The sequence below is a fragment of the Saccopteryx bilineata genome, chromosome 7 (assembly GCF_036850765.1).
Source record: "Saccopteryx bilineata isolate mSacBil1 chromosome 7, mSacBil1_pri_phased_curated, whole genome shotgun sequence".
NCBI lineage: Eukaryota > Metazoa > Chordata > Mammalia > Chiroptera > Emballonuridae > Saccopteryx > Saccopteryx bilineata.
In genome coordinates, this window is record NC_089496.1 from 72,586,876 (window position 1) to 72,613,716 (window position 26,841).

General features: G+C 42.5%; 1 protein-coding gene across 2 annotated transcripts in view; it reads left to right on the forward strand.

Annotated features, from left to right (window-relative positions):
* Positions 1-26,841, forward strand: part of MORF4L1 (mortality factor 4 like 1) — a 44,789-nt gene that overhangs the window by 11,251 nt on the left and 6,697 nt on the right. The window contains exons 2-8 of one of the 2 annotated variants that reach the window (XM_066238287.1): positions 5,190-5,236; positions 11,861-11,928; positions 14,767-14,883; positions 16,525-16,611; positions 17,393-17,473; positions 23,844-23,869; positions 25,406-25,494. In XM_066238287.1, the coding sequence (XP_066094384.1) occupies positions 5,190-5,236; positions 11,861-11,928; positions 14,767-14,883; positions 16,525-16,611; positions 17,393-17,473; positions 23,844-23,869; positions 25,406-25,494 (515 nt within the window). The remainder of the gene's footprint in view (positions 1-5,189; positions 5,237-11,860; positions 11,929-14,766; positions 14,884-16,524; positions 16,612-17,392; positions 17,474-23,843; positions 23,870-25,405; positions 25,495-26,841) is intronic. The other variant, XM_066238288.1, reaches the window with a different exon arrangement.

Here is a 26,841-nt window from a genome sequence, read left to right on the forward strand (position 1 = left end):
TCAAGGTTTTGAACTGGCAAACCTAGCACTCCAGGTCAGTGCTTTTATCCACTGCACCACCACAGGTCAGACCTGGGACAGTGCTCTTAACCGCCTGAGTTAACCAGCCAGTGCTAAAAGAATTTTTTTTTTAAGAATTTTTAAAAAGCAGTAATTTTTTTTCCAAGTGAGAGGAGGGGAGATAGACTCTGACACGCGTCCAACTGGGATCCACCCGGCAACCCTCATCTGGGGCCGATGCTCTGCCCATCTGGGGCCATGTTTGCAACCAAGCTATTTTTAGCACCTGAGGTGGAGGTTCCACAGAGCCATCCTCAGCACCTGAGGCTGATGCGCTGGAGCCAATCCAGCCATGGCTGTGGTAGTGGAAGAGAGAGAAAAGAGGGGGTGGAGAAGCAAATGGTCACTTCTCTTGTGTGCCCTGACTGGGAATCAAACTGGGGACATCCACAGCCAGCTGATGCTCTGCCACTGAGCCAACCTGCCAGGGCCCAGTAATTTTTTAAAATGATGAAATCCGTATAGTCTCTTCAGAATTGATCTGGTAAACTATTTTTATTTTTATTTTATTTTTTTATTTTTTATTTTATACAGAGACAGAGTCAGAGAGAGGGATAGACAGACAGGAACAGAAAGATGAGAAGCATCAATCATTAGTTTTTTGTTGCGCATTGCGACTTCTTAGTTGTTCATTGATTGCTTTCTCATATGTGCCTTGACCGTGGGCCTTCAGCAGACTGAGTAACCCCTTGTTGGAGCCAGGGACCCTGGGCCCAAGCTGGTGAGCTTTTTGCTCAAGCCAGATGAGCCCGCGCTCAAGCTGGCGACCTCGGGGTCTCGAACTTGGGTCTTTCCACATCCTAGTCCAACGCTCTATCCACTGTGCCACCACCTGGTCAGGCTGGTAAACTATTTTAATTTAGCTTTAGAGCTAAAAGACCTGAGTTGGAGTACTTTGTAACCTGTGGGTCTGTTGAAAACAAGTGGAGAAATTATTTTCTATTACAATACAGTGTAATGTTGAAGTGCTGCCAGAAATTACCTGCCTGATTTATCTGGCGAGCAGAATTGGCTTCCAGATCTTTTTTTTTTTTTTTTTTTTCTGAAGCTGGAAACAGGGAGAGACAGTCAGACAGACTCCCGCATGCGCCCGACCGGGATCCACCCGGCACGCCCACCAGGGGGCGATGCTCTGCCCATCCTGGGCATCGCCATGTTGCGACCAGAGCCACTCTAGTGCCTGAGGCAGAGGCCACAGAGCCATCCCCAGCGCCCAGGCCATCTTTGCTCCAATGGAGCCTTGGCTGCGGGAGGGGAAGAGAGAGACAGAGAGGAAGGCACGGCGGAGGGGTGGAGAAGCAAATGGGCGCTTCTCCTATGTGCCCTGGCCGGGAATCGAACCCGGGTCCTCCGCACGCTAGGCCAACGCTCTACCGCTGAGCCAACCGGCCAGGGCCGGCTTCCAGATCTTATTCCAGTCCCTTATAATGTATTTTATTTAGTTTTGCAAGTCTTCATTTGACACAGAATGTAAGTTTCAAAGTTTAGAATTCTTGTGTTTTTGTTGGTCATTGAAGCAGCCTAGTGCCCAGAACATTGTTGAACACTCACTCTGAAGTCATGAACATAAAACTTTTTTTAAAATTGATTTTAGATGGAGGAGAAAGAGAAAGGCAGAGTGTGGGGGTGTAGAAGAAGCAGGAAGCATAGTTGCTTCTCAGATTGCCTTGACTGGGGGGTCTTGAGTCTGCAACCTCAGCAGTCCAGGTTGATCCGCTGTGCTATCACAGGTCAGGCTGAACCTCTTTTCTTTTATAATATGTAAAGTATTCTAAATTGATTTTTTTATTTTTATTTATTTTATTTTTTTTTATTTTTTTAATGATGGGATCTTTTTAAAAATTATTTTATTTATTCATTTTAGAGAGGAGACAGAGAGGGACAGAGAGAGACAGAGAGAGACAGAGAAAGAGAGGAGAGAGACAGGGGGGGAGGAGCTGGAAGCATCAACTCCCATATGTGCCTTGACCAGGCAAGCCCAGGGTTTCGAACCAGCGACCTCAGCATTTCCAGGTCGATGCTTTATCCAATGCGCTACCACAGGTCAGGCTATTTTTTATTTTTTTGTATTCTTCTGAAGCTGGAAACGGGGAGAGACAGACAGACTCCCGCATGCGCCCAACTGGGATCCACCCGGCACGCCCACCAGGGGTGAAGCTCTGCCCACCAGGGGGCGATGTTCTGCTGCGACCAGAGCCACTCTAGCGCCTGGGGCAGAGGCCAAGGAGCCATCCCCAGTGCCCAGGCCATCTTTGCTCCAGTGGAGCCTTGGCTGCGGGAGGGGAAGAGAGAGACAGAGAGGAAGGAGGGGGTGGGGTGGAGAAGCAAATGGGCGCTTCTCCTACGTGCCCTGGCCGGGAATCGAACCCGGGTCCCCCGCACGCCAGGCCGACGCTCTACCGCTGAGCCAACCAGCCAGGGCCTAAAATTTTTTTTTTAATTTTTTTTAAAATTTTTATTTTATTTATTTATTTATTTTTTTAATTTTAAGAAATCTTTATTTTATTTGAATTCATTTATTGATTTTAGAGAGAGGAGGGGGGAGAGGAAGGGCAGTGGGGAGGAGGGAGAAGCATCAACTCGTAATAGTTGCTTCTCATATGTGCCTTGACCGAGCAAGCCCAGGGCTTCGAACCGGCAACCTCAGCATTTCCAGGTTGACCCTTTATCCACTGCGCCACCACAGGTCAGGCCAAATTTTTATTTTATTTATTCATTTTTTTTAGAGAGGAGGGGGGGGGGGAGAGAGAGACAGGGGGAAGGAGCTGGAAGCATCAATTCCCATATGTGCCTTGATCAGGCAAGCCCAGGGTTTTGAACCGGCGACCTCAGCATTTTCAGGTTGACGCTTTATCCACTGCACCACCACAGGTCAGTTAAATTGATTTTTAGAGGAGAAACACGATCAGTTCCTGTATGATCCTGGGGATCGAACCTGCATCCTTTGTGTATGCTCTAACCTGCCAAGCTATCTGTCCAGGACTGAATCTCTTTCCTTTCCCCTTTTTTCCCCTTTTTTCTCTTTTGCTTAAAGAAAATCCATCCAAATCATCCCTGCCAATAGGTAGCTACAGATTTTATTTGCTTAACAGGTAATGAGATGGTTTTATGATTTATTTGTGTGTGTAAAAGAGAGAGATGAGAAGCATCAACTTGTAGTTTCAGTTGCTTCTCAAATATGTCTTTCTTTTTTTTTTTTTTCCTGAAACTGGAAATGGGGAGGCAGACTGACCGGGATCCACCCGGCATGCCCACCAGGGGGCGATGCTCTGCCCCTCTGGGGCGTCGCTCTGTTGCATCCAGAGCCATTCTAGCGCCTGAGGCAGAGGCTGCAGAGCCATCCTCAGCGCCCGGGCCATCTTTGCTCCAATGGAGCCTTGGCTGCGGGAGGGGAAGAGAGAGACAGAGAGGAAGGAGAGGGGGAGGGGTGGAGAAGCAGATGGGCAGCTTCTCCTGTGTGCCCTGACTGGGAATCGAACCCTGGACTCCTGCACACCAGGCCAACGCTCTACTGCTGAGCCAACCAGCCAGGGCCTCATATATATCTTAATGGGGGTGAAGGAGCATGGATCCAGCGGAGCCGGTGACCCTTGCTCAAGCCAGTGGCCCCACGCTCAAGTCTGCGACCTCAGGGTTTTGAACCTGGGACCTCAACGTCCCAGGTCAATCAATTCTCTTATCCACTGCACCACTACCAATGTGGCTGGCTGGCTTATTTGTTTGTTTGTTTGTTTATTGTGACAGACAGAGGGACAGAGATATGGACAGACAGGAAGGGAGAGAGATGAGAAGCATCAATTCTTTGTTGTGGCACCTTAGTTGTTCATGGATTACTTTCTCAAACGTGCCGAAGCAGTGACCCCTGCTCAAGCCAGTGACCTTGGGCTCAAACCAGTAACCATGGGGTTATGTGTATGATTCCACGTTCAAGCTGAATGAACCCACGCTCAAGCCGACAACCTTGGGGTTTCGAACCTGGGTCCTCTGCGTCCCAGTCCAATGCTCTATCTACTGCGCCACTGCCTGGTCGGGCCTGGCTTATTTATTTTTAATTTACTTATTTCAGAGAGGGGGAGAGAGAGGAAGGAGGAGAGAGAAACAGATTTGTTCCACCTAGTCATTTATTGGTTGCTTTTTTTTTCTTTTTCTTTTTTTTTTTGTATTTTTCTGAAGCTGGAAACAGGGAGGCAGTCAGACAGACTCCCGCATGCACCCTACGGGGATCCACCTGACACACCCACTAGGGGGCGATGCTCTGCCCATCCGGGGCATCGCTTCCCTTGTGACCAGAGCCACTCTAGCGCCTGAGGCAGAGACCATGGAGCCATCCCCAGCGCCCCGGCCATCCTTGCTCTACTGGAGCCTTGGCTGTGGGAGAGGAAGAGAGAGACAGAGAGGAAGGAGAGAGGGAGGGGTGGAGAAGCAGATGGGCACTTCTCCTGTGTGCCCTGCCCGGGAATTGAACCCGGGACTTCTGCACGCCAGGCCGACGCTCTACCATTGAGCCAACCGGCCAGGGCCGGTTGCTTTTTTTTTTTTAATTTTTATTAATTTTAATCTGGTGACATCAATAAATCAGGGTACATATATTCAAAGAAAACATGTCCAGGTTATCTTGTCATTCAGTTATGTTGCATACCCATCACCCAAAGTCAGATTGTCCTCTGTCACCTTCTGTCTAGTTTTTTTTGTGCTCCCCCTCCCCCTTATTGGTTGTTTTAAAAAAAAAAATGATTTTAGAGAAAGGAAAGGAGGAGGAGAGACAGAGAGACAAATTGATTTGTTGTTCCACTTAGACAATCTTTGGTTGATTCCTGTATGTGCCCTGACTGCTGGGGATTGAACCTGAGGCTGTAATCAACTGAGCTACCCTGGCCAGGGCAATGGTTTAATGATTTAAATAGATTAAGCATTCTAATAAGTTGTTTTTGTCGTTTACATCAGATACTAAGGTGTTTTAGTTGTAGGTTACTTTTGAAGTTTGATCTGAACCTGTTGACCCATATATAGCCTTTCACACTTTCCTAATTTTGTGATGAATACTGTAGTGTAAATGTGATGGCTCTCAGATGTGAATTTTCTGCATGGAGAAAAATTGGAATTGACCCATTACTTTTTTACTTTTGCAGGTGAACGAGTGCTATGCTTTCATGGGCCTCTTCTTTATGAAGCAAAGGTATGAACCCTGTTTTCCTTTTAAGAAGTTATCTGAAACTACTGGTTAGATCTGACATTTAAAAAAAATACTGAGTTGATTTTAGAAAGGAAGGAAAAGAGCAAGAAAAACAGAAACATCAGTCTGTTTCTCTATGTGCCCTGACCAGGGATCAGACTGGCAACCTCTGTATTGAGACGATATTCCAGCCAACTGAGATACCTTGGCCAGGGCAAGATCTGACTTTATTTTTTATTTTTTATTTTTTTCCCCGCTGGGAAGCAGCCCCACTCCACCAACGGTGGGCCAGCTGTCCCCAGCCTTCCCCCAGCCTTCCCCCAGCCTTCCCCTAGCTCCTCAAAGAAACGTCTGCTTGCTTCTCCTGGGACTGAGTTTTGAGCCACCCATGGCAAACTCCAGCTGCCAGGACAGGCCTGGGAACCCCCAGCATCCGCAGCAGATCTGACTTTATAAGTAGCCTTTTTCATAGGTTTGTGGAGTTCCTCACTGCCGGGGTCCAGCCCCGGGGGGAATCCAGGGGTCCCACAGGAAGAGACGGCGTCGGCACGAATTGAGTGAGAGAGCTGAATTCTTTTCTTTCTCTTTATTCTCTCGTTAGCATTTATTGCCAGGCATCTCTCTCAATTGCTGGTCTAGCTTTCCTTTTATGCACACACACTAAGTTACAATCACATAGTATTCAGAATACATTGATTAATCATTGTTTTTGTTTCACTATGGTTACATTTTCTAGGTAACAGTTAATTCATTTCTATAAACTATAAATCAGGTGATAAGTCATTCAAAGTACAATTATACAATAACTTGAACAGCAATAACAATATTGGTACAAACTTCCAAAAGGTCAGTACTGATTAATAACTCTACCTTGTCTAGGATTCTATTGTCTAGTCAAATTTTATTTACTATATTCATACACTAATTAAGTTCTAACTTTACTTTTCTCAGAGTGTTCCACCACCTGCAGGTCAGGTATGCAAGAAGAATGGAAAGTTTCTTTACCACATGAAAAGGCTAGGGAGGTAAAGTGACGAATTAAGTGAAGGCTGAAAGGTGCTCTGTGTATAGTTACTGTTTCCTACCTATTCATAAGTCACAATCTATTCTTTCTAACATGATTAATAAGAAGGAATTCTCCTACAAACTTAACCCTTTACTAGGGATATCATAGCCAGCCTCTTATGTCTATGAGCCCAGTTCAAGGGGCTTACAGGCTTTTCTGTGGAACTCACACCCTCTGTCTCATTTCCAAAGACATTACTATGAATCTACAGGGAAAGTACGGTACTATTATCCCTGTGCCATAAATGATAGCACACACCCAGAAAAGGGGGGGTATAAGGCCAGATTAATTCAAAAAGGTCAAAGGGGGAAGTATCATTGTGCCTTTCCTTTGCGGTGACTTTTGTCAACCCGCAGCTATTAGTCTTCACTGCAGTGACTTAACCAGCAGCCATTGGTCTTTTTCTGCTGTGACTTTGTCAACCAGAAGTTGTGGGTCTTCTGCTGTGACCTTGTTAGCCAGCACTAGTGGATCGGCTCCCGACACCTCACATTCTCTTACTGGGTGTTTTTTTTTTTTTTTAATTTTTTTAAAATTTATTTATTTTAGAAAGGAGAGAGAGGGGAAGAGAGAGAAGGGGGGGAGGAGCACGAAGCATCAACTCCCATATGTGCCTTGACCAGGCAAGCCCAGGGTTTTGAACCAGTGACCTCAGCATTTCCAGGTCGACGCTTAATCCACTGCACCACCACAGGTCAGGCTCTTACTGGGTGTTTTTAATGCTTGCTTAGTGGATCAGATAAAGCAGTGGTTTTCAACCTTTTACACTTAGGGATCTGTGAAAATAGAATTATTTTAGGGACTGCTAAGGCTAAAGTCACCCTGAGCATAAGTGAATTCGACCAAGATGAATGGGTCTTATTCTTCATGCAACATCAGGGTGCTTAACTGTTTCATAGACTTGTCTGCGGACCAGTGATTGAAAACATTGAAATAAAGCATTGCTATCTTCTTTTTTTTTTACAGAGAGAGAGAGAGAGAGAGAGAGAGAGTCAGAGAGGGGGATTGACAGGGACAGACAGATAGGAATGGAGAGATGAGAAGCATCAATCATTAGTTTTTCGTTGCGCGTTGCAACAACTTAGTTGTTCATTGATTGCTTTCTCATATGCCTTGACCGCGGGCCTTCAGCAGACTGAGTAACCCCTTGCTGGATCCAGCGACATTGGGCTCAAGCTGGTGAGCCTTGCTTAAACCAGATGAGCCTGCGCTCAAGCTGGCGACCTCGGGGTCTTGAACCTGGGTCCTCTGCATCCCAGTCCGATGCTCTATCCACTGCGCCACCGCCTGGTCAGGCAAGCATTGCTATCTTGCCATTCATCTTGTCTCATTCATTTAGTAGTTGGAAGAAGCATTTGAGGAAAAAGAGAAGATTGATTATTGATGGGAGCAGTAGCATTGTGCAATTAATGACTTGTGAGAAAACGCAACCAAGGTTAGTTCTATGTGCAATTACAGTATGCTGAATAAGCACTGAGCTAATTATATTACATTAAAGGTAAAAGCTAACATTAAAAATGAATGTATTGCCTGACCAGGCAGTGACTCAGTGAATAGAGCGTCTGACTGAGACGCGAAGGAACAAGGTTCGAGACCCTGAGGCAGGGGTCCCCAAACTTTTTACACGGGGCCAGGCCAGTTCACTATCCCTCAGACCGTTGGAGGGCCGGACTATAAAAAAAACTGAACACATTCCTATGCACACTGCACATATCTTATTTTAAAGTAAAAAAACAAAACGGGAACAAACACAATATTTAAAATAAAGAACAAGTAAATTTATAATGCAATTTATTTGTTTATTTTATTTTACTTTTTTTTACAGAGACAGAGTGAGTCAGAGAGAGGGATAGACAGGGAGAGACAGACAGGAACGGAGAGAGATGAGAAGCATCAATCATCAGTTTTTCGTTGCGACACCTTAGTTGTTCATTGATTGCTTTCTCATATGTGCCTTGACCACGGGCCTTCAGCAGACCGAGTAACCCCTTGCTGGAGCTAGCGACCTTGGGTTCAAGCTTGTGGGCTTTTTGCTCTAACCAGATGAGCCTGCGCTCAAGCTGGAGACCTCGGGGTCTCGAACCTGGGTCCTCGGCATCCCAGTCCAACGCTCTATCTACTGCGCCACCGCCTGGTCAGGCAGAACAAGTAAACTTAAATCAACAAACTGACCAGTATTTCAATGGGAACTATGGGCCTGCTTTTGGCTAATGAGATGTTCAATGTCCGGTTCCATATTTGTCACTGCTAGCTGTAATAAGTGATATGATGCGCTTCCGGAGCCGTGATGTGTGCACTCAGCGTCACTGGAAGTAGTACTGTACGTGAGCGACGCCGTGCTTTGCAGTACCGCCACATACAGTACTCTCACTGACCACCAATGAAAGAGGTGCCCCTTCTGGAAGTGCGGTGGGGGCCGGATAAATGGCCTCAGGGGGCCGCAGTTTGGGGACCCCTTCCCTGAGGTCTCCAGCTTGAGCCCAAGGTCGCTGGCTCGAGCAAGGGCTCACTTGGTCCACTGTAGCCCCCCAGTCAAGGTACATATTGAAATCAATCAATGAACAACTAAGGAACCATGAAGAATTGATGTTTCTTATCTCTCCCTTTCTATCTGTCTGTTCCTATCTGTTCCTCTCTCTGACTCTCTCTGCTGCGTGTACACACACACACACACACACACACACACACACACACACACTCCCCCCCCCCCCCCCGTAAAGTCATGGTACACTTTTGACTGGTCACAGGAAAGCAACAAAAGACGATAGAAATGTGAAATCTGCACCAAATGAAAGGAAAACTCTCCCAGTTTCATATCTGTTCAGTACAGTTTGCTGTGGGCTCACGCACAGATTTTTTAGGGCTCCTTAGGTAGCTATCCCATACAGCCTCTAGAGACTCGTCACTGACTGCTGGCCTACCAGAATGGGGTTTCCCCACCAAACTGCCTGTTTCCTTCAACTGCTTATCCCATCGAGTAATGTTATTTCTGTGTGGTGGTGCTTTGTTATAAATGCACCGATATTCACATTGCACTTTGGTCACGGATTCGAATTTAGTGAGCCACAGAACACACTGAACTTTCCTCTGTACTGTCCACATCTCGACTGGCGTGTCCGTGGGCTGCTCTGCTGTATACACAGTGTTATGTTATCATCTGCGCATGCACACATGCTGCCACATCATCCTACAGAAACTGGGAGGGTTTTCCTTTTATTTGGTGCAGATTTCACATTTCTTTAATTTTTATTTTATTTTTTTTTTACGGAGGCATAGATAGGGACAGACAGGAATGGAGAGAGATGAGAAACATCAATCATCAATTTTTTTTGTGACACCTAGTTGTTCATTGATTGCTCTCATATGTGCCTTGACTGTGGGCCTTCAGCAGACCGAGTAACCCATTGCTGGTGAACTTTGCTCAAAGATGAGCTCGCGCTCAAGCTGGTGACCTCGGGTCTTGAACCTGGGTCCTCCGCATCCCAGTTCGATGATCTATACACTGCGCCATCGCCTGGTCAGGCGATTTCACATTTCTGTCGTCTTTTGTTGCTTTCCTGTGACCGGTCAAAAGTGCACCATGGCTTTACAGACACACTGTGTGTGTTTGTGTATTTACCTTTTATTTGTTGGTTTGGCAAAGTTTAAATTTTGGGGCCTCCCTTTCCTGTATCAATGTGTGCTTAGGTTTTAGAAAACCTGATTTTACATTTAGCCAGAGGTGAATGGGATAATGCAGTCTAAAGTCAAAAATGTTTCTAGTATTTTCTTTCTGTTAACTTTTTTAGGGTAAATATTAAAATGTGACTATATTTAACAGCAGTAGCTTTTTAAGGAAACAAATCCTGATGTACAAAACAGCATCATGTTTGTTAAAGACAGTTTCTACACTCTTTGAATAGTTTGTGGGTATATGAAAATAGTTTTAATATTGTAAAGTGTCAACTAGTGTGAATAACCATTTTCACTACTTTTGTTTTGAATAAATATAATGATGCTTTTAAAATTCTAAAATGAGCCTGACCTGTGGTGGTGCAGTGGATAAAGCTTCGACCTGGAAATGCTGAGGTCGCCGGTTCAAAACCCTGGGCTTGCCTGGTCAAGGCACATATGGGAGTTGATGCTTCCAGCTCCTCCCTCCTTCTCTCTCTCTGTCTCTCTCTCTCTGTCTCTCTCTCCTCTCTAAAAAAATGAATAAATAAAATAAAAATAAAATTCTAAAATGACTGAATTTGGATTTATGGAGGTGGTCAGGAACTTTATGTGTATGTACACATATCTTAGTAATATAATGCTAATACAGTTTATAAATAAATTATGAGTCCTAGTGGTCATTTATATCCCAGAATGTTATTTTTGTTGTATTGACTTCTGGCAGACTACTAAACTGGCAGGTTTTTCTCTGCTGGCAGCAAAAACACTCCAGTGAACAAATTTTAAATGACTAATGGAATAACTTAAAGTTTTGTGGTTCTTATGGTAAAGACTTTTTTCCTCTCCATTTTTTAAATTGATTTTTAGAGGTAGGGGAGGGAGAGGGAAAGAGGATGGAGAAGCTGAAAGCATCAACTTGTAGTAGTTGCTTTCTTTATGTGCCTTGACCCAGGCAAGCCCAGGGTTGCAAACCAGCGATCAGTATTCCAGGGATCAGTATTCCAGGTCGACACTTGATCCGCTGCACCACCACAGGTCAGGCTCTTTTGGTAAGACTTTTAAATCCAAAACCAGATATTATCACTTGTTAATGACCTCCCCTGTTCATTCTAAAATTAGAATGAATTTGGCTGCTTTGAGGATTAGAAAATTTTTGATCTGTCACTTTGCTAGTTGTTTATACTCTGCAGCAAAAATACATAGTTTATTGCCTTTTATTAGCTAATAAAACTTTCATGTATGTTGTCAGTTTTTTTTATTTTTAGCTGAGTTTGTTTTTGAAATGATAACTTATGACTAGTTAGACTTTGAGAAAGCACAAAATAGCATTTATTCACTGTTCTGGGGTAGCTTATCTAGCCCATTGCTTTAAGGTTTAGGGTGACCCCCTATACTTATAGTTCTTGGCTTTGTTGGACTAACTCGAGCAAATTGTGACAACTCAGCAGTTTTAAACCTCTCAAACTTACAGTTTTAGATAATGTTGCTTTAGAGAGTCACATTTTCGGGGGGTTCATTTTAGATAATGTTGCTTTAGAGCAGGGGTTCTGATTTCTTTAGGCGACCCCTGTGTTTTGGTTGTTCGACCCCCGCCGGGGTCGCGACCCACAGGTTGAGAACCGCTGCTTTAGAGAGTCACGTTTGTGGGGGTTTGTTTTGGCCACCAAAAAGTTTTAAGTTTGGAGAGTCTGTGAAAGATTGAAGACCATTCAGGTAGGCTAGGCTGGAAAGCTCGATTGGTTGGAGCACCCACCTGATACGCAGAGGTTGTTGGTTCAAACCTTGGTCAGGTTACATACAGGAACAGATTGATGTTTCTGTCTCTTGCTCTCTAAAATAAAAGTCATCCTGGTATTCTCTCTTTCTTCTTTAGTATTTCTAAGTAAAAAAAATTTTTTTTATTTCAGTGTGTAAAGGTTGCCATAAAGGACAAGCAAGTGAAATACTTCATACATTACAGCGGTTGGAATAAAAAGTGAGTATTAATTCTTCAAAAACAATCTTTATTTATAATGTACAAAGTACATTGTGTTTTTACTGGCACAAGCATATGCTTCTATATTCTTGCACGATTTTAACATTGGAGCAAGGGCGAACCATTTGAATATGATGGCTATAATAGTAGAAATTGGGGTATGCAGCCATTTTAAGTTTTTTGGAGTATTTCTGTGTTCTGGTATAATGTCTTATAATCATTAGTCAACCAACTTTTTTGTGGGTGTTTTTTTTTTACAGAGACAATGAGTCAGAGACAATTACGGGATAGACAGGGATAGACAGGGAGAGACAGACAGGAACGGAGAGAGTTGAGAAGCATCAATCACTAGTTTTTCATTGCGCGTTGCAGCACCTTAGTTGTTCATTGATTGCTTTCTCATATGTGCCTTGACCGCGGGCCTTCAGCAGACGGAGCAACCCCTTGCTGGAGCCAGTAACCTTGGGTTCAAGCTGGTGGGCTTTTGCTCAAACCAGATGAGCCGTGCTCAAGCTGGAGACCTCAGGGTCTCGAACCTGGGTCCTCTGCATCCCAGTCCGAGGCTCTATCCACTGTGCCACCGCCTGGTCAGGCTTTTTTGTGGTTTTGATACATTTTAGGGCAGCTTTGATATTATTATTTTGCCTTAGCATAAACTCAGTAACTACACTGCTCACAAAAATTAGGGGGTATTTAAAAATGAATATGAAGCGATAATATATCCTAATTTTTGTGAGCAGTATATGTATGTTACGCCAAGCAATTATATTCCAAGCTGGTTGGGTTTTTCTACCTAGAAAAGGGAAAAGGATAAAAATTGCCTGATTTGGAAGTAATGACAAACTTATGTTCTGAACTTTGGGAACATAATTAAATGTTGACAGAAAATGATTTCATGTGGTTCAGTTTTTACCATCTGGTTTAACACAGATACAGGAATTTAATTACGGGATTTAATTTTCCACCTGAAGAGTTAGACTATTTTTATTTATTTATTTTTGAGCAGTAGTATATTGCTCAGTTAATGTGAGTGGACAGTGTATATAGATTGGGCACATTCTCGAGTGTCCAGCTTAGTGGAGCTCTTTTTCTGTGATGAGTCTTTCATCTTGGAGGCCACAGACCTAATTACTCATTTTTGATGCTTATAATGGAACAGTCTCTGATTTTTACTATGAGAGGTTTAATTTATTGATGTTTTATCCTTCAAAGATAGCACTGCCAGAAAGCGTAGTTGTTTAGGAGTTGTTTCCTAGCAACTTTCTTTTTCTAGCCACTTGGAATACTTTGTGTTACCTGAGCTGTGCCCTGGTGCCTGGTTTTCCGTGTGTACAGTGCCATCTTTGTTGAGTACTCTATTGCCATGCAAGGAGGTTTTCTTTTTGATGATTACTGACTTTGATCTTGTTTTATACAGTTCCTACATGACCAACTCAGGTAGTTAATATTTATTAGAAAAAATTTTCCCAAATGCTTTTAGCTAAAAAGAAATGTCAGATCTTAACTTCATTAGTATAATTGTAGAAAGGTGGAAATCTAAAGGTGTAAAAGCACATTCTGGCAACTTACAAATTTTTTCTAGTTAATAATTAAAATATTTCTAATAAAGATAGGTCGGTAGTACTAGTAACTCAATACCAGCTGTAAACATAGTTTTGGGGCTTAAGTCTTTTATGTGTAATAGATATTTTATATAAAATTACATGTAGATGTGTAGATCTTAAAGACTTTGTTTTAGGTGGCATTTGTAGCTTATAAGAAATTGTGAAAATATCAAATTCTTGTAATTTCTTATATCATTGTTTCGAAATAACATTTTTCCTTTGTAATAGTATAGTTCAGTAACACAAATAAGTGATAGGTTGTATAGATTTTTTTTATTTTCAGCTAATTTTGTATATTAATTACTCCTTAGAAAAAGAAGAAAAAATGGCATTAAATATTAGGTCTTTATTAATATCTTCAGAGATATATTGAGAAATATTAATAATTTGTATCTTCAGAGATATATTGAGGAATATTAATATATTGAGGTATATATTTGTCATTGATTTGCTATGTAGATAAATATATGTAATTTTGAAAATTTTTATTTTTACTATTTAGGGAAGCCTTTAAATATACCGATTTTGAAAGGGGGAGGAGTTACCTAGATGTCCAGCATGTGTCTGATGTTTTTATTTAGTGGTATGGAAGCAGTGTCATGGGTCAGTGTATCTTTGGGAATTTATTACAAGCTGTCTTTAGAAAATTCTGTAATTGTTTTATGCTTAATCTATGTATAAATATTTCTCAGTGTTTGGCCTTTAGTTATTATTCTAGTAGTGATGATCCTTAGAACAAAAGATGTCATTTTATTTCTCTGGTTTAGCAAGGGTTTTCAGCTTCTGACATATAAAGAAACTTTAGAATTGATTTGTTTTATAGATCAAGGTGCTTATTTAGTAGATGCATTTTATATCAAATGGGGAAGGGATTTCAAAGGTTTTTTTGCTAGAACTTTGTAGTAAGTAAAAATTGACTAGCTCTCTTTGAGAAAATGGAGTAGCTATAAGTAGATACGTAAATAAAAACCCCATTTTGTAAATGGTTTGTAGGATACCTTTTAGAAAATTACACAACAAAAGCCCAGTCTACAAATGGGAATTTTGTTTAACTTAAGTAAATATTATATATGGTTTTTTAAAGCACAATAGGTAAGGTATTTCTAAATTTTCAAAAACCTTATTGGAATTTGTTCACACAGACATTTAAATAATCCATTTGTAAATCTTATAGCTTAAACTAAATTCTGCACCTAGTTACTGAGATTACTTTGTACTATGCTGTCTGTATCAGAAGTGCTGTGAGGCCCAGGCGCTCTGAAAAATCTTTGAAGACACGTGAGGATATTGTAGCCCTTTTTCCTGTTCCTGAAGGAGCTCCCTCAGTACACCACCCCCTCCTGACCTCTAGGTAAATGCATGTTTTAAAGTTTTCTCTAGGAAATCATGTTGAGGATTGCTTTTTATTTATTCTCCTTTTGGCTATCTTATATAAGAGGTCAGAGGTGGGAAATCATTAAATAAAAGACTTTGAGGATACATCTAATTGTGTCACTAAAGGAGCTCCATCAGCAGGAGGAAATTGCCACTTGGCACAAGAAGTTAAACACTCCCTAAGAAGTATCTTTTTATTTTTTCCCTTTGGAAAAAACTACGTTGTTTCAAAGGAGCTATTCTAAGTATTAGAATGCCTTAGCAGTTAGATGTTTTCAGAGGAGGGGGTGGTTAGAAAGCTCTCTTTCTGGTTATGCCTTGGAAGTTAGTGTACATTTGTGAGAGAGTAAACATGAAGGATGGTGAAGTCTGATAAACCATTGTAATACTTTAATTTACAGTTTTAGCAGAGTCATCCTAGATGGTATTATGAATATTGTAGACCTAATATGTTTCTGACATACCATGTTATCTTTTGTGTCAAACTTTGAAGTGTTTTACATGTATTGCATAATTCTCAACAATCCTATGGCATTGGTTATCCCTATTTTATAGATGATATAACTAAAGCTCGGAGAGTTCTGTAACTTTGCTTATTACACAGCTAAGTAGCATCGTTAGTATTTTTGTTTTTACTGTGGTTTCTTTTTTATTAAGATTTTATTTATTGATTTTAGAGAGAAGATAGAGAAAGGCGAGGGGAGGAACAGGAAGCATCAATTTGAGTTGTTTCTTGGCTTGACCAGCCAAGCCCAGGGTTTTGAACTGGTGACCCTCAGCATTCCAGGTCAATGCTTTATCCATTGCACCACCACAAGTCAGAGGCTAGTTAGTTAGTTTTAGTTCTTTCAAATGTCAGCTTATTATGGTCTGCTGTACCTTTTTTTTTTTTTAATTATAATTCTTTAAGGTACTGCATCTTTATTCTGTAAGGATAATTATTTAGGAACTCTTCTGTTAAATGCCATATTCTTAAGCTATTTTGAAAAATGAATAATTTGCTTTTGGACTCTGGCAGTTTAGATTTGGAATGTGCTTTTGAGAATATAATGCTTGCTTCTTTACAGAACAGACATTTTCTTTTTTTTTTTCCCTTGTATTTTTCTGAAGCTGGAAACGGGGAGAGACAGACAGACTCCCGCATGCGCCCGACCGGGATCCACCCGGCACGCCCACCAGGGGGCGATGCTCTGCCTCTCCGGGGTGTCGCTCGGCTGCGACCAGAGCCACTCTAGCGCCTGGGGCAGAGGCCAAGGAGTCATCCCCAGCTCCTGGGCCATCTTTGCTCCAATGGAGCCTCGCTGCGGGAGGGGAAGAGAGAGACAGAGAGGAAGGAGAGGGGGAGGGGTGGAGAAGCAGATAGGCGCTTCTCCTGTGTGCCCTGGCCGGGAATTGAACCCGGGACTTCTGCACGCGATATTCTACCACTGAACCAACTGGCCAGGGCCCAGAACAGACATTTTCACTTTAGTTGATAATGGATTTGTAGTCCTTTAGGTCATGAAATTAACTTAAAAGAAATCCAAAGTCTTGCCTGGTGGATCTCTAAAAAATAATTGAAGGACATAATCTGAATAAAAAAATCTTTGAATGACATTCTAATTTCTCTCTTTTTCAGTTGGGATGAATGGGTTCCAGAAAGCAGAGTCCTCAAATATGTGGACACCAATCTGCAGAAACAGCGAGAACTTCAGAAAGCCAATCAGTAAGTTTGTTTTGCAACGCGAGTAGAGGGAGAAACGCCTGTAAAATAATTTTTGGAAATGGAATGAATAATAAAATCATGTTGGCTACCGGCCTATAAAATGACACTTTGTACTTGTCAACTGCTGTATTATGGTTTTGACTTGAAGTAATCGCAGAAGCCTTTGCTAGAAAAGCAAGTTGCATATCTGTTATTACTTGAGTCTGTCCTTAGAGGTCAGTAGAAAGTAGCAGGATGTTACTGGAAATGTCTGTAGTTGGCAAACACTGTGGTCTTCTCTCCTGGGCTCTTTGGAAGATAGTTGTGAGGTGAGGAAACAAAACAAGGAGAAGGGGCATCCCCATTACTTTCCTTCATTTCTGGAAGCACATTGAGAAAAGGGACGCAGAAAGATGAGGTGATCCATAGGGTAATTGTTTTCATTTTAAAGCTGAAATGTATGTTCAGAAAATTGAAATAGTAAAAGAGACCAAGTAAAAGAAAATATTGGGATTAGTGAATTTCAAAACAAATGGGACTTTGAATTATGTGAGATGCAATCTATTACAGTCACTTTTTACTGTAGAGAGCAAAATCTTAGGCCCTTTACTCTTTTTTTGAATGGTTTGATTTTTGTCAATATATTACCTGTTTGTCCAACTTGTTAAAAGCTTTATATCATGATATGTATAGGCTTGGAACCTCAGTTGAATATAAATTTCAAAGTGGAGTTGAGCTGTCACAGTTTCTTTTTCTACATGTTGTACTCATTTTATGATGACTATGGAAATTATTTTTGAAGGGAACAGTATGCGGAGGGGAAGATGAGAGGGGCTGCCCCAGGCAAGAAGACATCTGGTCTGCAGCAGAAAAATGTTGAAGTGTAAGAAACTGTCTTGTTTTAATTTTACATACTGTTTTATAAGTGAAATTCAAACTTGATACCCACTATCCTATATTAGGTTTTATTGAAAAGGAAACGAGCATGTTGTAACTTGAAAAATCCCAATGAGAATTTCATTCTTGGGTGTCTGGTTCTTTAAAATAGTTTTGAACAATACACATTTTTTTTTAAATAAAATTTTTAAAATTTATTGATCTTTTAAATTTATTTTTTACAGAGACAGAGAGAGGGATAGATAGGGACAGACAGACAGGAACGGAGAGAGATGAGAAGCATCAATCATTAGTATTTCATTGCGCGTTGCAACACCTTAGTTCATTGATTGCTTTCTCATATGTGCCTTGACAGCGGGCCTTCAGCAGACCAAGTAACCCCTTGCTGGAGCCAGCGACCTTGGGTCCAAGCTGGTGGGATTTTGCTCAAACCAGATGAGCCCGCGCTCAAGCTGGCGACCTTGGGGTCTCGAACCTGGGTCCTCTGCATCCCAGTCCGATGCTCTATCCACTGCGCCACCGCCTGGTCAGGCACAATACACATTCTTAATTTTCCTTAGCAGGTTCCTTTTTTTAGTCTCCTCCCTTGTTTTTTTAGTGAGAGAGGGACAGACAGATAGGAAGGAAGGGAGATGAGAAGCATCAGTTCTTCGATGTGGCACCTTCATTGTTGATTGCTTTCTCATATGTGCCTTGACTGGGAGTGGGAGGGCTGTAGCCAAGCCAGTGACCATGGGGTCGTGTCTATGATCCCACCACACTCAAGCTGGCGACTCTGCTCTCAAGCTGATGAGCCAGCCCCCAAGCCGGATAACCCCATGCTTAAACTGGCAACCTCAGGGTTTCGAACCTGGGTCCTCTGCGTCCTGGGCCAAGGCTCCATTCACTGCCCCACTGCCTGGTCAGGCAATCCTCCCCCCCTTTTAATGGTAAAATATACATAACATTTACCACTTATATATATAATTTAGTGGTGGTAAGTACATTTATAACCTGTATCTTTTAAATTGTGTGATGATGTGTTTTCTTTTTTTTTTTTTTGTATTTTTCTGAAGCTGGAAACGGGGAGAGACAGTCAGACAGACTCCCGCATGCGCCCGACCGGGATCCTCCCGGCACGCCCACCAGGGGGCGATGCTCTGTCCCTCCGGGGCGTAGCTCTGTTGCAACCAGAGCCATTCTAGCGCCTGGGGCAGAGGCCAAGGAGCCATCCCCAGCGCCCGGGTCATCTTTGCTCCAATGGAGCCTCGGCTGCGGGAGGGGAAGAGAGAGACAGAGAGGAAAGAGAGGGGGAGGGGTGGAGAAGCAGATGGGCACTTCTCCTGTGTGCCCTGGCCGGGAATCGAACCCGGGACTTCTGCACGCCAGGCTGACGCTCTACCACTGAGCCAACCGGCCAGGGCCATGATGTGTTTTCTTTTAAAAGCATAGATTGAATTATCAGAACATACATTTTGAGGGTTTTTTGGGGGGGTAGATTGCTTTTTCAGCAGTGTTAAAAATATAGCTTAAGTTGAATTCACTTGAAAACTCATGGTGATAGTGTGTGAGATGTTAAGGTTTCCAGTTACTTCCCTTACTCGTAAGAAAAGGAAAACCATTCCTTGTTAATTTTAAGATTAGAACATCTCAGCATTCTTTGTGTGGAAGTCCTATACATTCATACATTGGTGTATGTCAAAAGTTTATGTAGTTGAAAGCCAGTGTAGGAATCGTAACTTAGAAAATGGAACCGGCCTGCCTGACCAGTCATAGCGCAGTAGATGGAGCGTTGCCCTGGGATGCTGAGGACCCAGGTTTGAAACTCCAAGGTCATTGGCTTAAGCAAGGGATTAGTAGCTTATCCTGAGCACGCCCCCTCCCCCTTCAAGGCATGTATGAGAAGCAATCAGTGAACAACTAAAGTGACATAACTATGAGTTGATGCTTCTCATCTCTCCCCCCCTCCTGTCTTTCTCTCATTCTCTCTAAAAAAAAATTTAATAAAAATATTGAGTAATTAAACCAGATGACGTTTTTAAAAAATTCTTTCATTTTGATTTGAGATTTTGACATTTTTAATATCCAGTTTTACCCTATTTCATCTTTAGTATTATTTGATCTTTAGCTTTCTCTAAATGTAAGTGTTACTGGTTAGAAAATACCGTTAACTTTGAACAACATATGTCCACCTATACACAGAATTTTTTCAGTTAATATCTACAGTAATTTTAGTTTGTGGTTGGGAATCTGCAAATGTAGAGGGCTAGCTGTATGCATTGTTCTACACCATTTTATATAGGGACTTGAGCATTCTGGTTTTTAATATCTGGAGAGGGTCCTGGAACCAGTTCCCCTCTGATACTGAGAGATGACTATAGTTATTTTGGGAAGGGTCAAAAGTTATATGTAGATTTCCGACTGCTCTGAGGGATTGGTGCCTCTTACCCACACTTCTCTCAACCTGGTGGGTCAGCTGTATTAGGAAAACCAGATTTTTTACTTTGTTGATATTTAGGTCCTTAAGTTAGGGTGCTTATTGTTTTGTTTTTTTTAGATTGATTTTGTTGATTTTAGAGGAGAGGGGGGGCAGGAGGAGCAGGAAGCAACAACTTAGTTGCTTCTCGTATGTGTCTTGACTGGGCAAATCCAGGGTTTTGAACCAGTGACCTTAGCATTCCAGGTTGATGCTTTATCCATTACACTGCCACAGGTCAGGCTGAGTGCTTATTCTTTTTAAACTAATAGTGATGAATACATGTGAATTTTGTTAGCACTTGGCCTCAAAAGGCTATTACTTGGTTAATTATTTAGTGAAATGGTTTTTTTTCTTTTAAATGAGAGAAGGGGAGATAGTGAGACAGACTCACATGTGCCTCTATCAGGATCCACTCAGCAACTCTGTCTGGAGCTGACACACAAACCAGACAGAGTTTGGTTAAACTCTGTCAGCCTAGCTATTTTTAGTGCCTGGGGCTGATACACAAACCAGTTGATCTTCTGGCTGCAGGAGGGAGAGAGAAGCAGATGTTCACTTCTCTTGTGAGCCCTGAATGGGAATCGAACCTGGGATATCCATATGCTGGGCTGATGCTTTATTCACTGAGCTGCTGGCCATGGCCAAAGTGATTTTTCTTAGAATGACTTAAGACTTAAGTTTATTATTTTTAATTTATTTATTGATTTTAGAGAGACAGAGACATAAACATTGATCTGTTCCTGAATGTACCCCAACCAGGAATCGAACCTACAATCTTGGTGTATGGAGACGATTCTCTAACCAACCGAGCTATATAACTAGGGCTTAATTTATTTAAAGTAAATTGAATCTAAGAGCTTATATTTTGACTGTATAATATTTAGTTATAGGGCTTAGAAAGAGGAATACAAATAGAATATCAGCAGTTGATTATATGAAATCTGTTGCACAGATTGAGAACTAACTTGCATGTTTAAGTAATACAAGCAGGAAGGTTGAAGCAAGAATGTCCAGAAGCAGCGGTAGAGCGTCGGCCTAGCGTGCGGAGGACCCGGGTTCGATTCCCGGCCAGGGCACATAGGAGAAGCGCCCATTTGCTTCTCCACCCCTCCGCCGCGCCTTCCTCTCTGTCTCTCTCTTCCCCTCCCGCAGCCAAGGCTCCATTGGAGCAAAGATGGCCCAGGCGCTGGGGATGGCTCTGTGGCCTCTGCCCCAGGCGCTAGAGTGGCTCTGGTCGCAACATGGCGACGCCCAGGAGGGTCGCAACATGGCGACGCCCAGGATGGGCAGAGCATTGCCCCCTGGTGGGCAGAGCATCGCCCCCTGGTGGGCGTGCCGGGTGGATCCCGGTCGGGCGCATGCGGGAGTCTGTCTGACTGTCTCTCCCTGTTTCCAGCTTCAGAAAAATGCAAAAAAACAAAAAACAAACAAACAAAAAAATGTCCAGAAGTCCTTAGTACTGGGATTCATTGAAGAATAGTTTATAATTTTTTTCTTTAGTGTTGTAAACAGTTGTCCATATTTTTCTTTAATTTTATGGAATGGAGTAGGTAATGAATGAGTGTTGGACCCCAGTGTTCTTGACATGTACAAGTAAAAGTTTATGGCTTAATCTGAAACAGATACTGCCTAGAAAATGTTTGTGTTGCCGAAGTTAACCTGAGAGAGCAGGAAAGCCGCTGTACTTTCAGATAGCCAGATTTTTGTGTTTATAATGAAGCATAAGTTAATTTGAGTTGTAAATGAACCCTAAATTAAATGAATATAGTTAGTAACATTTAGAAATCTTAGTTAAAGCTGTAGAAAATTTAGCATATTCAGATGTAATCCATAATCATGGGCTTTGCAAACTTGGAATTCTAGAAATAAATATGACAAAAAAAAATTAGTAATTTATATGACCAGGTGGTAGCACAGTAGATAGCCTGGGACACTGAGGACCCAGGTTTTAAACCTTGAGGTCACCAGCTTAAGTGCAGTTTCACCTGCCTTTAGTGTGGGATCATAAACATGACTCCATAGTCACTGGCCTGAGCCCAAAGGTCTCTCTGGTTTGAAGCCAGTGGTCTCTGGCTTGAGCAAGGAAGGGGGGATCTTGGCTTTGCTAGAGCTCTCTGGTCAAGGCATGTATGAGAAGCAATCAGTGAACAATTAAGAATGCCACAACTACAAGTTGATGCTTGTGATGTTTCTCCCTGTCTCTCACTAAAAAAAAAAAAAAAAAAAAAAAAAAAAAAGGCAATATACTGTTTGGCAGCATATAAACAGAAATAGGTTGCTATTAGAATGCTATTAGAAATGATAGCCATGCCTGACCAGGCAGTGGCGCAGTGGATAGAGCGTCGGACTGGGACACAGAGGACTCAGGTTCAAAACCCTGAGGTTGCTGGCACGAAGTGCGGGCTCATTCAGCTTGAGCACGGGCTTGCTGGCTTGAGCACGAGGTCACTAGCTTGAGCGAGGGATCATAGACATGACCCCATGGTTGCTGGCTTGAAGCCCAAGGTTGCTGGCTTGAGCAAGGAGTCACTTGCTCTGCTGTAGCCCCCCAATCAAGGCACATAGAAGAAAGCAGTCAGTGAACAACTAAGGAGCTGCAGCGAAGAATTGATGCTTCTCATCTCTCTCTTTCTGGCTGTCTCTCTCTGTCTCTGTCACCCCCCCCCCCCCAAAAAAAAATGATAACCAGGCCCTGGCCATTTTGCTCAGTGGGAATAGAGTGTCAGCCTGATGTATGGGTATCAGGATTAGATTCTCAGCCAGGCCACACAGAGAAGGAATCATCTGCTTCTTTCCCTTACCCCTCCCCCTTCTCTCCCTCTTCCTCCCTCTCTCGCAGCCAATGGCTTGATTGGTTCATGCGTTGGTCCCAGGTGTTGATAGTTGGGTCCAAGTACATCAGCCTCAGGTGCTAAAAATAAGCCTGGAGTTCAGATGGCGGTGCTTGGTGGATCCCAGTTGAGGTACATGTGGGAGTCTGTATCACTATCTCCTCATCTCTCAATTTAAAAAAGAAAGAAATAGTAACCAGCCTGATCTGTGGTGGAATAGCCCCAGAATGCTGAGGTCACAGGGCAGTGCCCCGAGGTTGCTGGTTCTGAGTGCAAGCTTATCGGTATGAGTGTGGGAGTAGGGTGTGGGGGGAGGATTGTCCACTTGAGCCCAAGGGTCACTGGCTTGAGCAAGGGGACACTGGCTCAGCCCTGGTCAAAGCTCTTGTATAAGAAGCAGTCAATGTAGTAACTAAAGGGAAAGCAACTGCAAGATAGTGCTTCTTGCTCTCCTCCCTCAGAAGCAGTCCATGCACAACTAAAGTAAAAGCAATTAGGAGTTCATGCTTTTCGTCACCTCTTTCCATTCCTGTCTCAGAAAAGAAAATGAAAAACTTGATAACCATGTGGAAGGAGATATTAGCTATAGTCTGCTTGTGGGAGAATGCAATGTTTGGTGTGAAAAGTATAGTTTAGAGGAAAAAAAGTGAATTCAGTTTGGATCTTTGATAGTTGAGTACCAAAACCAGGTTGTCTTAAAACTTAGAAATCTAAAGTTAATATGCTGATACTAAAGTAATTAGGGAAATAATTGGAACATTATTTTTGATGAAAGTAATGTAAATCTTTGTAAACTATAACTTACTGTAACCTTACATGTTAAATAATATAACCCTGGAAAGAAGTCTCTTGATGTGTTCTTGGTTTATTTTTATATTATGTGAAGGGAGATATGAATTTAACCAGCTGTCAATAAAAATCCTGTGTCTGAGCAGGAAACTACTCATTGTCTGATTTTTATCATTTAAGGCAATATTTCTTTAGGACCTTAACTCTGATAAAAGGGAATTGAAACAAGCAGTTTTATTTAGCAATAATTCTTTATCTTTTTCTTTCCTCTTTTTTAGGAAAACAAAAAAGAACAAACAGAAAAGTAAGTATTAACTTTGTTAAAATTATTTTATCTTTATAATGTTGAATTGACTGTTAAAAGTTAAACAGTTTTTTTTATCTTTGACTGGTGGTGGTGCTATGGATAGAACATTGTTCTGGGTTGCTGAGGACCCAAGTTTGAAAACCCAAGGTTGGCCCTGGCCGGTTGGCTCAGTGGTAAAGCGTCAGCCTGGCGTGCAGGAGTCCCAGGTTCGATTCCCAGCCAGGGCACACAGGAGAGGTGTCCATGTGATTCTTCACCCCTCCCCCTCTCCTTCCACTCTGTCTCTGTCTTCCCCTCCCACAGCCAAGGCTCCATTCGAGCAAGTTGGCCCGGGTGCTGAGGATGGCTCCATGGCCTCTGCCTTAGGCGCTAGAATGGCTCTGGTTGCAACGGAGCAATGCCCCAGATGGGCAGAGCATTGCCCCCTGGTGGGCGTGCCAGGTAGATCCCGGTCGGGTGCATGCGGGAGTCTGTCTGACTGCCTCCCCGTTTTCAACTTCAGAAAAATACAAAGAAAAAAAAGAAAAGAAAAGAAAACCCAAGGTTGCTGATTTGAGGGCAGTTGTCGCCAGCTTGAGCGAGGATCAGATAATCAACATGATCACATGGTTGCTGGCCTGAGCCCAAAGGTTGCTGGCTTGAAGCCTAAGTTTGCTTGCTTGAGCAAGGGGTCATTGGCTCAACTGGACCCCCTTCCCCCCAAAAATGCTGCAGTTACAAGTTGATGCTTCTCATATCTTTCTTTTGCATGCGCGCACACAAAAAAAATGAGGTATTTCTTTTTAGAGTAAGCTTATGTTTATTGATGGTTTTAAATATGAGTCAGCATTATAGGTACATAGCAGTACAAGCCTAACTCTGGTATTCTCTTTACCATGGAGAATCCTATAAGCATTTATTATTTCATGTTCTTTATTAATGACTAACCCCGAAGATGTAATTTGGTGCCCTGTCCAGTTGGCTCCGTGGTAGAGGGTTGGCCCAGTGTATGGAAGTCCTGGGTTCAATTCCTAGTCAGGGCACACAGGAGAAGCAACCATCTGATTCTCCATTCCTCCACCTCTCGCTTCTCTCTCTCTCTATTTTCCCCCTTTTCCCCTGCAGCCATGGCTCAAGCAGTTTGGGCAAGTTGGCCCTGGTGCTGAGGATGGCTCTGTGGCCTCTGCCTCGGGTGCTAAAATGGCTCCTGTTGCAACAGAGCCAGGGCCCCAGGTGGGCAGAGCATCGCCCTGTTGTGGGCTTGCTGGGTAGATCCCTGTTGAGGCACATGCAGGAGTCTGACTCTGCCTCCCCTCTTCTCTCTGAAATAAAAAAAAGAAAAATTAAGATGGCAATATTAAATTTTGTCTTACAACTAAATGGTAGAGGTGTTCATCGATACATTTTTGGTAGGAATATGATTCTTTAACATAGATTCAAGTAACACCCACATAATGGGAAAATGAAAAGAAGGGTGTGTCATGAGAGACTGTTTTCCTTAAGAGTTTCTCGTTTAATAAGTTAAAAATTTCTTTTTTACCTTCATTTGTGTAGCACCTGGAAATGGAGATGGTGGCAGCACCAGTGAGACACCTCAGCCTCCTCGCAAGAAAAGAGCTCGAGTGGATCCTACTGTTGAAAACGTGAGTTTTCCCTTAAGTTTATGATTAGCATGTTAAATTCTATTTAGTCAGTCTTACAACATAATAAAACAGAACTTTGAGTCTCAAAAGCATTTGCTAAAACATCATTAAGGACTGAAATAAAAATACTCCCCTTTTTTGGATACAGGATATATTTTGTTGTTTTTGTTTTAACTTTTAACTCTTAGTGACGTACTTTTTGCTAGATACCCGTCCCCCCAGCTTATCATTAGATGTTTGTAAGCTCTGTGTTCATGTCCAGAACTAAATGTTCTTTGGTGTTGAATTGTGCAGCAGGTCCTCGAATAACTCATTTTGTTTAATGACGTTTTGTTATTATGTTGTTGAGATGCTATAGGCCCCAACTTTTTTTATATCAACTAGCCTATGATCAAATTGGTTTTAGTATACATGGTTTGCTTCAAGTTAAAGAACATCCTGATGACCTTAAATGAGGACTTAGTATATATATACTGCTCACAAAAATTAGGGGATATTCCCAAAATGAAGTGATAAAATATCCCCTAATTTTTTTTTCTTCTTTTTAAGATTTTATTTATTGTTTGACCAGGTGGTGACACAGTGATAGAGCACCGGCCTGGGACACTGAGGACCCAGATTCGAAACTACAAGGTCACCTGCTTAAGTACAGGTTGATCCAGCATGAGCACGGGCTCACCAGCTTGAGTGCAGGGTTGCCAGGCTTGAGTGGGATCATACACATGACCCCATGGTTGCTGGCTTGAGCCCAAAGGTCGCTGGCTTGAAGCCCACGGTTGCTGGCCTGAGCCCAAGGTCACTGGCTTGAGCAAGGGTCACTGACTTGGCTCAGCTGGTGCCCCCCAGTCAAGGCACATATGAGAAAGCAATCTATGAACAACTAAAGTGACATAACTACAAGTAGATGCTTCTCATCTCTCCCTTCCTGTATGTCTGTCTCTCTATTTCTCTCTAAAAAAAAAAAAGAATTTTATTTATTGACTTTAGAGAGAGGAGAGAGAGAAAGAAAGACGGGAGGAGTGGGAAGCATTAGCATATAATTGCCTCATATGTGCTTTGACTGGGCAAGCTTGGGGATTTGAACCAGCAACCTCAGCATTCCAGATTGATGCTTTATCCACTGCACCACCACAGGTCAGGCAAGAAGAGTTTTTTTTAAAAATCTGAAATGTGCCTGACCAGGCGGTGGTGCAGTGGATAGAGCGTCTGACTGGGAATATCCCCTAATTTTTGTGAGCAGTATATTAAATGACTTAGTTCCCAAGATGACTTAATAAACTGATAAAAAATATTGTGGAAACCTATTCTGTGTGGGTGGGGGTATAATAGCTTCAGATTCTTTATTAA